The sequence below is a fragment of the Abrus precatorius genome, unplaced genomic scaffold, assembly GCF_003935025.1.
Source record: "Abrus precatorius isolate BTA unplaced genomic scaffold, Abrus_2018 Scaffold8, whole genome shotgun sequence".
NCBI classification, from domain to species: Eukaryota; Viridiplantae; Streptophyta; class Magnoliopsida; order Fabales; family Fabaceae; genus Abrus; species Abrus precatorius.
The window spans coordinates 19,970,804-19,985,702 of record NW_020874428.1 but is presented as its reverse complement, the minus strand read 5'-3'; the positions used below and the strand labels follow the sequence as shown (position 1 = coordinate 19,985,702).

General features: G+C 33.2%; 2 protein-coding genes across 2 annotated transcripts; one reads left to right on the top strand and one right to left on the bottom strand.

Moving 5' to 3' along the window:
- Nucleotides 1-453: 453 nt before the first annotated feature.
- On the top strand, nt 454-8,999 carry LOC113874399. The gene is made up of 9 exons (XM_027512618.1): nt 454-682; nt 1,806-2,074; nt 2,567-2,638; nt 3,328-3,410; nt 6,898-6,952; nt 7,288-8,183; nt 8,273-8,384; nt 8,742-8,837; nt 8,916-8,999. Exons 1-9 carry the CDS (start codon nt 454-456, stop codon nt 8,997-8,999), a joined length of 1,896 nt encoding a protein of 631 aa, XP_027368419.1.
- A 2,239-nt stretch (nt 9,000-11,238) lies between these two features.
- LOC113874398 (putative disease resistance protein RGA4) lies at nt 11,239-14,899 on the bottom strand. Its single transcript, XM_027512617.1, has one exon. It carries the CDS (start codon nt 14,311-14,313, stop codon nt 11,239-11,241), a length of 3,075 nt encoding a protein of 1,024 aa, XP_027368418.1. The 5' UTR covers nt 14,314-14,899.

Sequence of the window (14,899 nt, the reverse complement as noted above, 5' to 3'; positions counted from 1 at the left end):
CTAATCAATGATGACTGCAGCTTGAGATTTTGTATATGTTATGCATGCTACAATTTCTTAATCTATTTGTAATCAATGATGTTTTCTGATATTTTTATTCACTTGCCTATTCTGCCACCTCTTTCTTTATTGTTTGTTCAATGATACCTGTTCTTCTCTCTCTGATCAATGATGGCAGCTGTATGTTGCAAGTTCTTAATCTATTTTTAACCAATGATGCTGTCTGAGATTTTATTCACCTTCATATTCAACCTTCTCTTTCCCCCTTCCTCTCGCTATTAGTTAAGTGATGGTTAGTAAGATGGTTACCGTGAGCTGACAACATGCTTAAGATCAGTGATGAGAAATTAATACATAAGAATTTTTTAATAATTGATAAAACTTTGAGTAATGTTAGTCAACACCTAAATGTAACTAGTAGTTGTTGACCTAGGCTTCTTCCACTGAAACAGAATGAAGGAGTTCGGTCAGTACATGCCTCTTGAAACCCAACAACCAGTAAATCAATTGGCTATCCCCACTAGTTTTGCATCAACTTGTGCAAATCATGATGGTAATCCTTTAGATGCAAGTGCTTCTACAAACAAAAAGAGAGAACATGCAAGTGTTACCTTTCCAAATGCTCCAGCAAAGAAGAGGAGAGCAAATGCAAGTGCTCCCAAGTTGACTTCATATGTTTGGGGTTATTTTACCAAACTACATCTATCAAATGATAATGACATTTCCCAGGCTGCATGCAACTATTACAAAAAGGCCTTCTATTGTCACTCTAAAATTCATGGAAACATCTAGTTTGGGAAGTCACCTTTGTACTTGTCCTAAATACACATATGTCCTTAATAGTGACCCAAACCAAACCGTTCTGACTTTTGGGTCTAATAGTAATGTTTTAGGTGCAGTCAGCCTAAGATTCAATTTAGAAGTTTGTAGAAAAGCTGTTGCAAAGTTTGTGATTTTAGATGAACAACCTTTTAGAATAGTTGAGGGTGAGGGATTTAGGTTACTTGTCAATCAACTTCAGCCTCAATTCACCCTTCCACCCCGCCAAACACTCACTAGAGACTGTTATCAGCTATTTTTGGATGAAAAAAATTAGACTTAAGGCTTTTTTTTATGTCTGATTGTAGTAGAGTCACACTCATTACTGATTGCTAGACTTCAATTCAAAACTTAAATTACTTAACATTAACAGCTCATTTCATTGATAAGGAGTGGAACTATCATAAAAAAGTCATTAGCTTTTAAATTGTTCCCAATCATAGAGGTGAGACCATAGGAATGAATGTTGAAGAAATTTTGAGAGAGTGGGGACTTAGAAATGTCTTTACTATTACTGTTGATAATACGTCTTTCAATGATGTGGCTGTTAACTATTTGAAAAATTGGTTGAAGCCTTCAATGGGCTAGTCTTAGGTGGAGAATTTTGTCACATGAGGTGTTGTGCACACATTTTAAATTTAGTGGTGAATGATGGTTTAAAGGATATGCATGCCTCTATATCTAGCATCAAAACTGCAATTAGATATGTACGATTATCTCCTCAAAGGCTAGCCAAATTCAAGGAGTGTGTTCATCTTTTAAAAATCTCTTGTAAGAAGCTAGTATCTCTTGATGTTTCCACTCGTTGGAACTCAACATACCTCATGCTAGAAGCTACTGAAAAGTTTGAAGCTGCGTTGGAGAAGTTAGATTTTGAAGCTAGTTGTTTTAGACCATTCTTTACAAGTGTAGCTCCCCATGTAGTAGTGATTGGGAGAATGCAAGAGTTTTTGTTAAGTTTCTAAAAATCTTTCATGATACAACAGAGGTTCTTTCTGCTTCCACTCATGTCACTATTCATACTATCTTCCACCAACTTTTTGAAATTCTCATTGAGCAGAATCATTCTGCAATGAATCTGAACACAATTCTTGCCAACATAGGTTTGGAGATGAAAAAGAAGTATGAGAAGTATTGGGGTCAAGTGGAACACATAAACCAACTTCTTTATTTTGGAGTGATTCTTGATTCTAGATACAAGTTGACTTATGTAGACTGGTCTTTTAAAGACATGTACCCAAAAGACACTGATTTGGTAAGGAAACTATCTATTGATGTCTAACATAAGCTTTTTCAATTGTATGCTTGGTATGCTGCCTTGCATGAGCGACAACATAGGGCTACACAATCTTCTCATGTTTCTTTAGAAAAGAATCTAGTTCAAACCTCTACTCCTCAAGTTGTAGTCCGTTTTGCAAGGGCTGATGCTTACTAACAACATTTAAGAGAGAAAAGTTCAATTGATGAAAAAAATGAACTTGAGAGATATCTTGCTGAATCATGCTTGAGTTTTAATGATAGATTTGATCTTTTATTATGGCAGAAATAAAACAGTTCACATTTTCCAATATTATCCACTTTGGCAAGAGATGTACTTGCTGTTCTAGTTTCAACTGTTGCATCTAAAAGTGCGTTCAGCACTGGGGGTAGGGTGTTGGACAATTTTAGAAGTTTCTTATCTCCACAAATGACTAAAGCGCTCGTTTGTATCCAAAATTGGTTAAAATCTTCTCATTTCCAATTTAAGGATAAGGATATCAATGACGACTTTGAAGTTTCAGAGACTGTTATAGCAGGCAGTTTATTATTGCTGTTTTTGGTAATTTAATAAATAAAAATGTTATTTGCTGTTTTTAGTGATTTAATATTTTTTTTGCTTGATCTCATGCATTGAAGACTTGTCAATTATTGGAGAAGTTGCACTTGTGGGTGGAGGGATTAGACTTGAAAGTTCTATTGGTTTATCTCAGCCAATTAATATTAGCTAAAGTTACCTATAATGTAAATTGTTTATTTCTTTTTAACATACTACCTTTATTTATTTTTTTTACTTTTCTTATTTAACTTTATTTTTGTAACTTTCTGCCTTGGTATTATTATTATTATTATTATTTTAGCAATGACTTTTTGGAGCTTGAAATATGAAAAGGCTATTTTGAATACATGCTATTTTTTGGATGAAATATCAATTCAGTTTATTTTGGATCAAGGACTATGTGGAATCCTTGAGGACAAAGTGCAGGTTCTTATTTTTTCATATTAACATTGTCAAATGTGCAATGTGATTTTCTAAACCAATTCTGAGATGATCTCTAATTTATTTTTATGCAGATATTTTTTGCTTTTGTTGAATTATTTTGGATAGGAACCATTCAAGCCTCTTTATTTATGTTGTTGATAGTAAGATGATGCTGCCTTTCTACTAAATATATTCATGTATTTATTTGTAATATGCATGTCACTTTTTTGTTTCCAGCTATCTTATAAATTTCACTTTTATACTCTTAGCTTGAGGGTCATTTTGAAACGAGTCAAGAATTGTTTCATCAGATCAAATCATCATTCTCAACATTTGCAACCATCATGGATAGGTAAATGACTCATTTCCTTCCAATATTTATTCTTTTCATGTGCTGAACTTTATTACAAATTAAATTCATTAACCTAGTAAGGATTTTATTACTATTTTACAGTTTTTCTCCATGGATTTACAAATAGGAAGCCAAATGAAAGCTAATTAAGGGGTTGGAGGAAATTGTCTTTTGCTAATCAATGTGTTGTCAATTAATATTGATTCTGTTGGTTTAGTATTTTAATTGATTAGTTTTCCTGCACTATTTGAAAAGAGGTGTTAAGTATACTTATTTTAATTGTGGACTAACTTTAGGACCCAATTGATATTTCTAATTTTTCCTTCTTGAAATGCATGTGCATGAATAAATTTGGATTGGTTATTATTTCATTTAAAATTTGCTATATAAGACAGATTTAAATTTATTATGATTTTAATTCTATTTTTTAACTGAATTATGACTTGATTTTAATATAAAATTTATTCTAATATACTGTTTACCATACATTATTTTTTTTTTAAATTCTTATGTACTATAATCTGTTGGGAAAAAATTATACAATAAGAAAAAAAAAATTAAAACTAGACTTAAAAATAAACAAATAAGATTTTTGATAGTTTTTTATAAAGAAATCATTTTACACTCAAATTAGATTAAATCGCTTGTTCGACTGCTTAAACCGTAACTCACTTAATCCAAAATTTATTTAACCTGACCTGCTAAATGGACGGTTACGACTTTTAATCATTCAAAAATCGGTATGAGTTTTTTTAGTTTATTTGCATCCGAAATCGACCAAACTGACCAAATGGACAACCCTAACCAAATTGTATACCAAATAATAAGAATAATTCTTTTCTGATGTAGTAGATCAGACAATACTGCAACTACAGAATATATTAAGAATTTTCTCTAACACTATACTAATGTATACTACAGCAAAATAATATAAACAACCTAAAAGCTCTGATACCACTATTGGAACCACAGTAAAATAATAATAACTCACAACTAAAATAAGATATGAGAAAAATAAAAGTTAAAAGAAAGACAATACTTCAACTTTAATAAAGAAGGAAATTACACCACTCCTAACTTAAATGACTACTACAATTACCGAGAACAAGATCTCAAAGTAAAAATATAAGAAAAAAGAGAGAAGAAAAAGGAATTTTTGGGATGGATGGATAAGGGGGACCCTAAGGCTTTATTTATAAGCTCAATGGGATCTTTGATTTGAAGTTCCTACTTCTTCTGCTTGTTGTATCTGCTATTATGAGAAGTGTTTTAATTTTTTTGAGGCTAAACAACATTGAAAATATTTTAAACACCTGTTTAACCTTTACAATATCATGTTTAAATACATAAATATAAAATCAGACACAAGTTTAAATTTTGAGTGCATGTTTGAATAACCATTTCATGTTCTTTACCTCAAGTTTGAATATGTAAATGTGATTTGAAAATTGTATTACCATAATTATTTTTAGTTATAAACTTACCTTCGAGTCAACATGATAAATTATAACTTTTATGCTGACTTGAAAAGTTTACAATAAGCTTTACTAAAAATATACTTTTAATTATAAAGTTTTTAAACATATATTATATCATCTTAAACTCACGTTTAAGTAAAATTTATTCTACCAAATAAAATTCGTTAAAACTCAAGTTTGAAAACACTCTTTGGAACATACAATGAATTCACTTTGTCTTTTGTTCAAACATGCATATTCTCTATACTTTTTAAAGGTTAAAAATAAGTTTTGCTACTAATTAATTGAGTCCTTATAAATTAAGTGAATTTCAATGAAATGAATTGAAGTGGATTTTGGCTGAAAACCATTTTGCCGAGTGAATGGCAGTGGGGAAGTCATGGATGCAGCATAGCCTTATTAAGTCTTTGAAAGTGGTGGCTCGTTTCTTCATTGCGCTAGTAATGTAGACAAGTTGACAAGCTTTTCAACTTTATTGATTTTCGTTCTATTGTATTATTTTCATTTTCTTGAGATTCGGATGCTTTTAACTACAGCAGAAGAAAGTAGTTAATGTAGAGTTGAAGAAGGGACTAAAATATTTTGTGATATTGTTATAGTTCCTTACATGAACAATTGTGACCTTCTTGTGTTGAAAATGGTAGTCACATGTGAATACGGGGTAAGTTGCTGTTTGTTAAATTTTAAGATGTGTTGCACTGTTCACAGTTTTTCACAATTTCTGCAGAGTATATCATGAAGGGTGATAATGACACTTTTGTAAGAGTTGATATTATCATAAATGAGGCAAGGAATGTTCTAATTTACAGGACACCACAATGACATGCTAAATAAGTTGGAAAAGATAATACATTTTTTTTATTTCATTTTTTTTATTATTCAAATTTATTGAAAATTAATTTTTTATTATTGATTAATTAATTTATGAATGAGACACACAAATTTTTTGTAATTTTTATAAATTTTAGTCCATAATAAAAAATGTGTCACAAAAAGTGTTACATTAATTTTTTAAATAATATAATTACATGAAATTTTGTTAATAAAATTAATAATAAAATAGATCGAATGACTGATTTTAAATATTTATATTAATTGAAAATAAAAATATTTTTTTTAAATAAAAGTAAATTTTGCTGATTTTATAGAAAGTAAAAAATAAATATGATATAGATAATTGCAGGAAAAGTAAACCTTTTTTTAGATAGAGTGAGGTCATAAATATGTGTTTGAATTAATATTTTAAAAAATAATTTCATTTTATTTTTTAGAAATAAATTATTTTTATAATTAAATTATTTTTATCAATGCACATACATAATTATTTCAATCAAATATCAAACATTAATAATCACTTTTTTTAATCTTTTATTTTTACATAAATTGAATATTTTATTATCTATTTCTACGTTAAAAAATATTTTTAAATTTTATCTAATTTTAAATGTTCTAGAAGTTAGAAATATAAAAAAAATTCCTTACTTAAAATATGCATGTTCAAAATAAAATTATTTAAAAAATAATAACAAAAAAATGGAAATTAATGAAGATAATTTTTAAATTTCTCAGAAAAATGTTAATTTTATTTTTATAACTGAGTTTATCAATTAATAATAATGAATTTATTACGCTTTTATAATTTTAATGTAATATATATATATATATATATATATATATATTAAAAATTATAATTTTGAGTTATTAAAGTTAAACGCATTAGTGCTGAGGTTAAGTAAATCTAATTTCTGCTACCATTTATCGAAGGTAGTACCCGGCGACCCGCCATTTACTTTTGAATGGAAAAAGTGTTCCTCCATTAACGTCATTTTTCTTTCATCTTTCTGCAATTTTCATTTGATGAATATGGATTCAACAACTTGCCCTTTTTGTCTTTTGTCATTTCCTTCCTCCCAAATTCAACGGTCTTTAATTCTCTTCTCTTTCTCCTTTTTATTCTTTCCCGTTTGATTCAATGCATGCTGAGTGACTCTGCTTCATTTCAATTGCAGCCACGCCAACACCCATTTCCACGATTACGATGACAACCACCATCATTCTTCTTCGGTACCCCTTTTTCTTTCCCATTCTCTTCTTTCTGACTCGTTTATTTGAGAAACTAAAAAATAAAAATTTAAACTTTTTTCAACCCTCCCTGAAAGGGGTTGGCTTTGTGGGTGGTGATGAAAATAAATTTTAGTTACCCACATGAGCTTACAATGTGATTTTCTGAACAATTTCTGCTCATTAGACTCCTTTGATTTATTGTCTTTTATTTACCCCTTTTTGTTGAAATTCAAGTTTTCACATTTATGGTCTAAAATGGACCACTTTTTCATTTGCTTGTCAAGAGAAGTAAGACATATAAAAGGATTTGTGTTGTGCTGTTTCATAATCTGCAGGTTAATGGCTTGCATTTTGATACAAATTCTGGAGATTGTAACACCTGGTGTGGTGATGGTGGAGGAAATGACAGAGGTAATGGAGTGTGCAAAACAGATGGAAAGATCTCTTGCTTGGTTGATTTGCAGAGAAGGGGTGAGTGTCACAAGGTTGAAGGAGGTTTAATGGCATTGTTAAGAAACTGTTTGGAGTCTGAAGCTGAAAACTCAAGAAGCATTTTGTCAGGTTATGTTGATCATTTCCAAAGCATTGTATCTGAGGATGTTGGATGGGGTTGTGGTTGGCGTAACATCCAAATGCTTAGCTCACACTTACTTGCACAAAGGCCAGAAGCAAGAGAAGTTATGTTTGGTGGTTCAAGATTTGTTCCTGATATTCCATCACTCCAGAGGTGGCTTGAGATTGCTTGGGAAAGGGGTTTTGATGCACCGGGCTCTGATCAATTCAATCATGCTATTTATGGCTCCAAAAAATGGATAGGAACAACTGAATGTGCTGCCCTTCTGCGTTCTTTTGGTCTTCGGGCGAGGGTAGTGGATTTTGGTCCTAAGGAATCTGAAGCACTCTATCTATCTGTCCCTGGTTCAAGTGTCGGGGCACAAGACCTACTGAGTACTAATGATGGAAGGAAGAGGAAAACTCCAAATATTTATGGACCAATGGATAGGTATGTGTCCCGTGGTGTTTCTCAAACAAGTTGTGGCCAAGATACATCATGTTCTTCTCTTATTCAGTTTCATGATGCTGTGGATAAAGAAAGTTGTGGTGACAAAGTGGTTAGTGCTGCAAAACTAAATGAGGGTCATCAAGTTCTTATGGACTTTGTATGGAATTACTTTTCTAATAGAAGCACAACTCAATTTGGCCACGGGCGCGTTCTTATCAGTTCAAAAACGTAAATGAGGGTGGAACTTAGGTACTCATGTTCTAACCAAGCAAAATTATTTGTTATGGTGTTTTAAGTCAAACGCTTTTTTTGGACAGGCCCTTGTACTTTCAACATGATGGACATTCAAGAACAATAGTTGGAATTCAAGTCAAACATCAGCGGACTGGAATTCCACAATATAACCTCCTGATTCTGGATCCAGCCCATGTAATGTATTTGTGTGTTAATGTATATTTCTAAGTTGTTATTTAGATGCATATCATGAGTGCTTTTTGACCAATTGAAAGTCAGGTCAAATTACAAAGCTTGACCTATTTTAATTACAACCCTCATCATATTCTACGATCCTCTGTGGTCTGGTAATTGGTTGTATTCTCTTTGGATTAGTAGATCTCTGCAGTTAAGGATATGCATTTTGAATTAGGTTTAGATATATTTTCTTCCTACTCCTCTGTTATCTGTGTTTTGGTGTGTGTTGTTATTAAAAGAAGTAATCTGGAATATACTTGTTATGTAATAATGATGGCATGACATGCTTTCAAATCTTGTGATTTATCATTATAGAGAACGGTGGCTATAGAAAGATCACTTAGGGAGAAAGTTGGATGGCAGAAACTCATTAAAAGAGGAGTGCACACCCTGAAGAAGCAACAATACCAGGTTTTACTTCATTCAACAAAACTGCAATTGCCTTTCACCATTGATTGATGGGGCTTGATGGTCTTGTTTCTATTTCAGTTGTGTTATGTTGATCCTGGTGTTGCTAGTGAGGAGGAGATGGAAAAGCTGAAGACAATTGATAGTGTCTTCCTTGAATTTTAAAGAACAGTTCAATGGAACTTGCTACATCAAGGTACCATCTATATTTTACATCATATAGCAATTTTTATTGTCTTTTTCTTTTCTGACTATGTTTTAATTACAACACAGAAGTTGGAGACAAAAAAGTTTTTATATATTTTTCTGTTGAAGATGCTGGAGCAGCTTAAAACTGTTAACCATATAGGATCTCTTTGAAGCTCAGTTATGAATCATCACTGAGGTATATATATTACATTCAGTAATAGCAGGGGGTTGATCATCAGATACATTCATTCTTTATAAGGACAAAGATTCTCTTTTATTGGATGGCATTATGTACTTCCACAGTTTTAAGATATATATATATTTTCCACATGGTCAAAGTTCTTAGATCTTGTGGGGAAAGTAGAAGTTGAATCCTTAGGTTTTATGAAGTCGAGTCTATAACCATTGAAAAATGTTCATAAATAAATTTTTAAGTTGGATTTAAAATTGATATGAGGGTTCTCATCTCACAATAATGTCAATTTTCTTGGCACATACCACAGAAAGCAATTACTCTTAGTTGGCAATAGTACCTTTTTTTCCCCTACTATGTTTTAATTACAACAAAGAAGATGGAGACAAAATAGTTTTCATATGTTGACACATTTTTCTGTTGAAAATGTTGGAGCTGCTTATTACTGTTAACCATATAAGATCTCATTGAAGCTCAGGTATGTATCATCACTAATCAGGTATATACGTATAAATTCAGTAATAATAGAGGGTTGATCTACAATTCATTCTTTACAAGGACCTCAAAAGATTCTCTTTTATTGGATGACATTACATATTTCCACAATTTTAAGGTATATGTCCTCTCGGAATGGCAGAAGTTCTTGGATCTTATGGGCACGGTAGAAGCTCGAATCTTTATGTTCTATGAAGTCGAGTCTATAACCATTAAAAATATATTAAATAAATAAATTTTAAAAATATGATGTGAAGCTCTCATCTCATAATTTCAATTTTCTTGGCAAATTTCAACCACAATGCAATAACTCTGCCTTGTGCTTTTATTATCCAATAAATATCAAACAAAACTTGTCAAGTGCTAGAACAAATGGAGACCTTGTTATCCTAGAAGTGAGTAAGAAAAATATCACTAAGAAAGCATGACACATCATCACCAATATAAAATAAAATCAAATTACCAAGTTACCATTTCCATGAACGTGTGCATGATGAACTGCTTCAGAAATAATAAGATTCAACTTTTTACGTTTGACGCACTAGAGTCATCTTAATCAAAATACAAGGTTGATGCACTTTTACCGCTGATCATAATCCAAAACTTGTTCACACTGCGTGTCATTTTCTTGGCAAGAATGCATCAATGTGACACCCAAACCAGGATTGTTTATAGTAGCAAGGGATAGCTCAAAGGAACTTACGGATTTTGTTTTGAAATTCATTCCGATGGACAAAAAATTCTATGTTGTATGAGAATGGGTAATACAATATCCGTATCCAGACTGTCCATGTTGTAGATGATACTTATTTTTATAAATACAATATTTATTATTAAAAAATAAACGTAACAAAAATAACCTTAGACAAAAAAATGTTTTGCCAATACTCTTATTTTAATAATTTATTTTAAATTTTACTTTATTTTGACAAAAAAAGACCCCTAGATAGGTGATGCATTGTTGTAAAATGAGTGCTCACAAGAGTTAAGTTAGTTATCCCAACTGCTTATCTTATGTAAAGGGATTCTTAAGTTGAATTTTGATATTCAATTTAATTTTTTAAAAAAGTTTTCTTCTTGCTTGAAACATGCTAGAAAATATGAAAATGGGCATGTTTTGTGATTCTATTTGTAGAGATTGGTAATAAGAGGTCTAGGTAGGAAGGAAAATGATATACCAATATAAATTTTTGGAACATTTTGGATAGATCCCAGAAAAGCAAAATATAGTTGGAATAGTTGAAGAAAACACTAAAAAGTAACACGTTACTTCACGCACAATCTTTTTAATTAAAATGATGAATAAATTCTAGTCATAATAATACGATGAACACAATATAATTATTGCATAATACACAAACACATAATGCAGAAGAAAAGTTCAAGGATCTTATTCCATGTACATGAAGGCTTTGATTCAAATTGACTAAAATGAGATAAACCCAAGTTAAAGAGAAATTAAATACTTGATGATACATAGATAACAAAAAACTATATTTAAAAAGAGAAATCAGAGAAGCCTTAAAATCACCATATATAGTTGAGGATACCCGGGTCACCGTCCAAAACTAATTTCGGAACATGCTTGATCTTGTGCCAATCCTCCCCTGTTCCCTCCTTACACCGCTCACTCAATGCTGGACAGCCAACAATTAACAGAAGCTGAAGCGAAATCAGGTTTTGAAAACCTTCCGGCAAGGATCTCAATCCTTCACAACTACGAATCTGCAAAGTTCGAAGAGAGCATAGACCTTCCCAAACATGCTCCGGTAAACACTCAATCTCCGGTAAATAGATCCGCAAATCGTCCAAAGCTTTAAGGTAGATGATTTCATTCGGAAATTCCTTCACTTTTTGGAAATTATATATACGGAGAGCTTTAAGACAAGTGAGGTTTCTCAGCATTCCTTCTGGGAAGGATGTGATTGTCGTGTTTCTATCTGCAGTAAGTTCAAGGACTGTAAGAGTGTTGAAGCTTGATATTGAGCTCAAAAACATATCGTTACACCCATTGCATATTAGTCTTTTAACAGACGGAAGGTATGGCAACTCGAGTTTAGGGCAATTAGAGATGTATAAGTCAGAAAGACGGAGGCACACGTTCCCTCTTTCCACTTTCAACAACCGCTCTAACTTTGGTAACCTTAGTATCTTGAGATACTCCAGTGACGGGAACACAGTCACTTCCACCTCATTGTAACATTCATCGTTGAGAAGGTACTGCACATTATCCATTTTCTTTAATTCAAGCTTTCTTAGAAATGGTAGTTTACCAAGTGACGAAAGATGTGTGCAGTTCTTACAATTAAAAAGTCTAAGAGCAACCAAACCATTCAGAATTCCCATCCAACTTTGCAAGTTTAACCCTTCGTAGCTATTTATCTCCAACTTCTTGAGATTTGAATGAGGCCGAAGCACTTCAAGTACTTGTTCAACATTAGTACCATGTGACGTGGTCTCACCATTGTTGCCCCATGATAAGCATAACTCCTTTAGGTCTTTCTTTCCTACCAAATTGGCCCCTTCAGTCTCACATAAGCTGCTAACGTTTTCTAGGCCTTTGATGCTCAGTTTTCCTCCCAGCTTTAAATGCTGTAACTCTCCCAAGCTGTGCCCTTCCTCTGAACTGACAATGTACATACTTAATGTTTTTAGGCAAGATAATTTTCCAATTTTAGGAAACATATGAGTCAAATCAGAACAACCTTCGATGACAAAATGTCTGAGGTTTTTTAAGCAACTCATTTGTTTTGGCAGAAACTTTAGCTTGCAACATGCAATCAATTTCAAGATTTCCAATTTCTGCAAGCTACAGATTAAGTCAGGCAAGGTTTCTTTCTCCAAATGTCGAAGCTCCAAGTACCTCAGATGGATTAAAATCCCGAGTGATGATAACTCAAAAAAACTTGTGCGTAAAACCCTGAGAGAACTGTTTATTGGAAAGTAACCTGAAATTTTGTAGTCAAGTGGAAATTCAAACTGATATAACGTTCTCAAAGATTCAACTCTTTGCAAAGCTCCCTCGCTGAAGGATGATAGACTAGAGCCAAAGCTAATGTGGTGTGTGCTCTTTGACAAATCAGTCATGTTTGAATTCTCCAAAATCAGACACTCTTGCCCCATAACTGACTTTGCAAGATCATGGACAAGATCATGCATCTTGAATAAAATTCTTCCTGAAGCATCATCCATCTGGACATCTTGGAAGAATGACTTTTGGTACAATTCTTTCCAAATTATATTGCCAACATCTTCTACCTCCAAGTTTGGCCTAGATGAAATAAACCCATTAGCCATCCAAAGATGAATCAATTCTTCCTTCAAGATCTCTCTATCTTTGGGAAATATGGCACAAAATGAAAAACATTGCTTTAAGATTGGTGTCAAATGTAAGTAGCTCAACATCAATGCAGGCAAAATAGAATTTTCATCTGATAAAGCCCAAAGCCCACTTTCCTTAATTTCAAGCCATTCATTTTCCTCACTCTTTGAGCGCATTAGACCTCCTAATGCTTGTGCTGCAAGAGGCAATCCCCCACACTTCTTTACTATCTCCTTGCCTATAGCCACAAGCTCTTCACGCTCTTCTTTGTCAGGTCCAAATGCATATTGATTGAACAATGACCAACAGTCATCGTCGGATAGAACAGACAAATGACGAGCTTTGCATGTTCCCATGATTGCTGCAACTTCCTTATCTCGAGTAGACACCAAAATGGAAGCACCTTTGGATCCGCATGACAACACAGATTTCAACTTATTCCATTTCTCTTGGGTTAATCCGAATTCCAATTCCTTATTTGCTATCCACACATCATCTAAAACGAGCAAGTACCTTGTGCTTTGCAATAGTTTTTGCACTTCTCTTTCCATTACATCTAAGTCCATGACCTGGTACTTTTTCTCTGTGATATGTTCTATAATGGAACACAAAATCCTCTTCCTATCAAAATTTTCAGAAACCCAAATCCAAATTCTTTTATCAAAATGGCTACTTACCGCTTTATCATTGTAGACAAATTGGGCAAGTGTTGTTTTTCCAAGACCACCCAAGCCAACGATGGGATAGACAGAAAGGGAGTCCGAGCCCGGTGCTTGGCTAAGAAGAAACTCCACAATCTTCTTTTTGTCATCATCTCGTCCATATACTCGAGGTTGGTCAACGGTTGAGCTGGTTTGGCGCCATTCATCCACTTCACTTGGCCTTCGCCTAACACCCTCACACAGGCCATGATTCTTCTTGTCTTCAGCAATTTGATCAAATCTCCTGGTGATGTCTTTGAGCTTGGTGCCAATCTCATGACGAAGCTTGATGTTTTTCAGTTTGAAAGAGGATAAGCCACCAAGTTGATGGTATTTTATGGAACATTCATCGAGGATATCATCCAGCACGTACGCAGCATTTTTGAGTTGCTGTAGCCAAACCTTGACAGCATGGCTAGTTATTTGTTTCTCCTCAGCATCTTCAAGAACGGCCTTGATCAACTCCATAGTGCTTGATAGCCTTTCAGCCCTTTCCTTGACTCCAGAAATGGTTGCAAATTCGTTTTGAATCAGTGCAAGCAACTTCTCAGATGCAAATCCAAGTAAGGCCTCAGCCATTTTTTCACAAATCAAAGATTGAATTGAGAGAAAAGATTATTACAGTTTGGTTTTGGTTTAGTGAGTGGTGAAGGAACACAACGAAGAATGGATCTAAAGCTAGCAAGTGAAGTAGCTTGTCAATTGGGACCTACCAAAGTAAAAGGAAAATTGTATGTATGAGTAGTGGGAACAATGGATCGTGTATCACCTGTGAAGCTTTCATCAATCAACAGAGCCCATCTCCGCTCCACTACAAATATTTTGTTGTTTTTGATGTCTTGGGTACATACATCACAAACCTTATGAGTATTAAGTAGTTAGTTACTGCTGGCGACTTCGTTAATCAAGACTGTCTAAATAGTAAATAATGGTTCTTGGATTTCGTCCATGATTCATAAATCATCAATCAAAGATAACATTGTATCTATTATGAGGAAAGACTATTTAGGCCACGATTTCATAGCTGTCTAAGGTTGATTATTTACGATAGAACTGTTGCCACATCTGTTGAAAAATTTTGTATTATGCCCCTTTTTGCTAGAAGCTGGTGTTTTGCTGAATCACTTTATATTGTTCAGTTTTTTCTAAGAATTGTGATCACAGG

Coding starts and splice junctions, on each gene's coding strand:
- LOC113874399 (XM_027512618.1), top strand. CDS start 454: ATGAAGGAGTTCGGTCAGTACATGCCTCTTGAAACCCAACAACCAGTA. Junction 683..1,805: donor GTTGACTTCATATGTTTGGG/GTTATTTTACCA, acceptor ATGATACAACAG/AGGTTCTTTCTGCTTCCACT. Junction 8,385..8,741: donor TGATTCTGGATCCAGCCCAT/GTAATGTATTTG, acceptor TTATCATTATAG/AGAACGGTGGCTATAGAAAG.
- LOC113874398 (XM_027512617.1), bottom strand. CDS start 14,313: ATGGCTGAGGCCTTACTTGGATTTGCATCTGAGAAGTTGCTTGCACTG.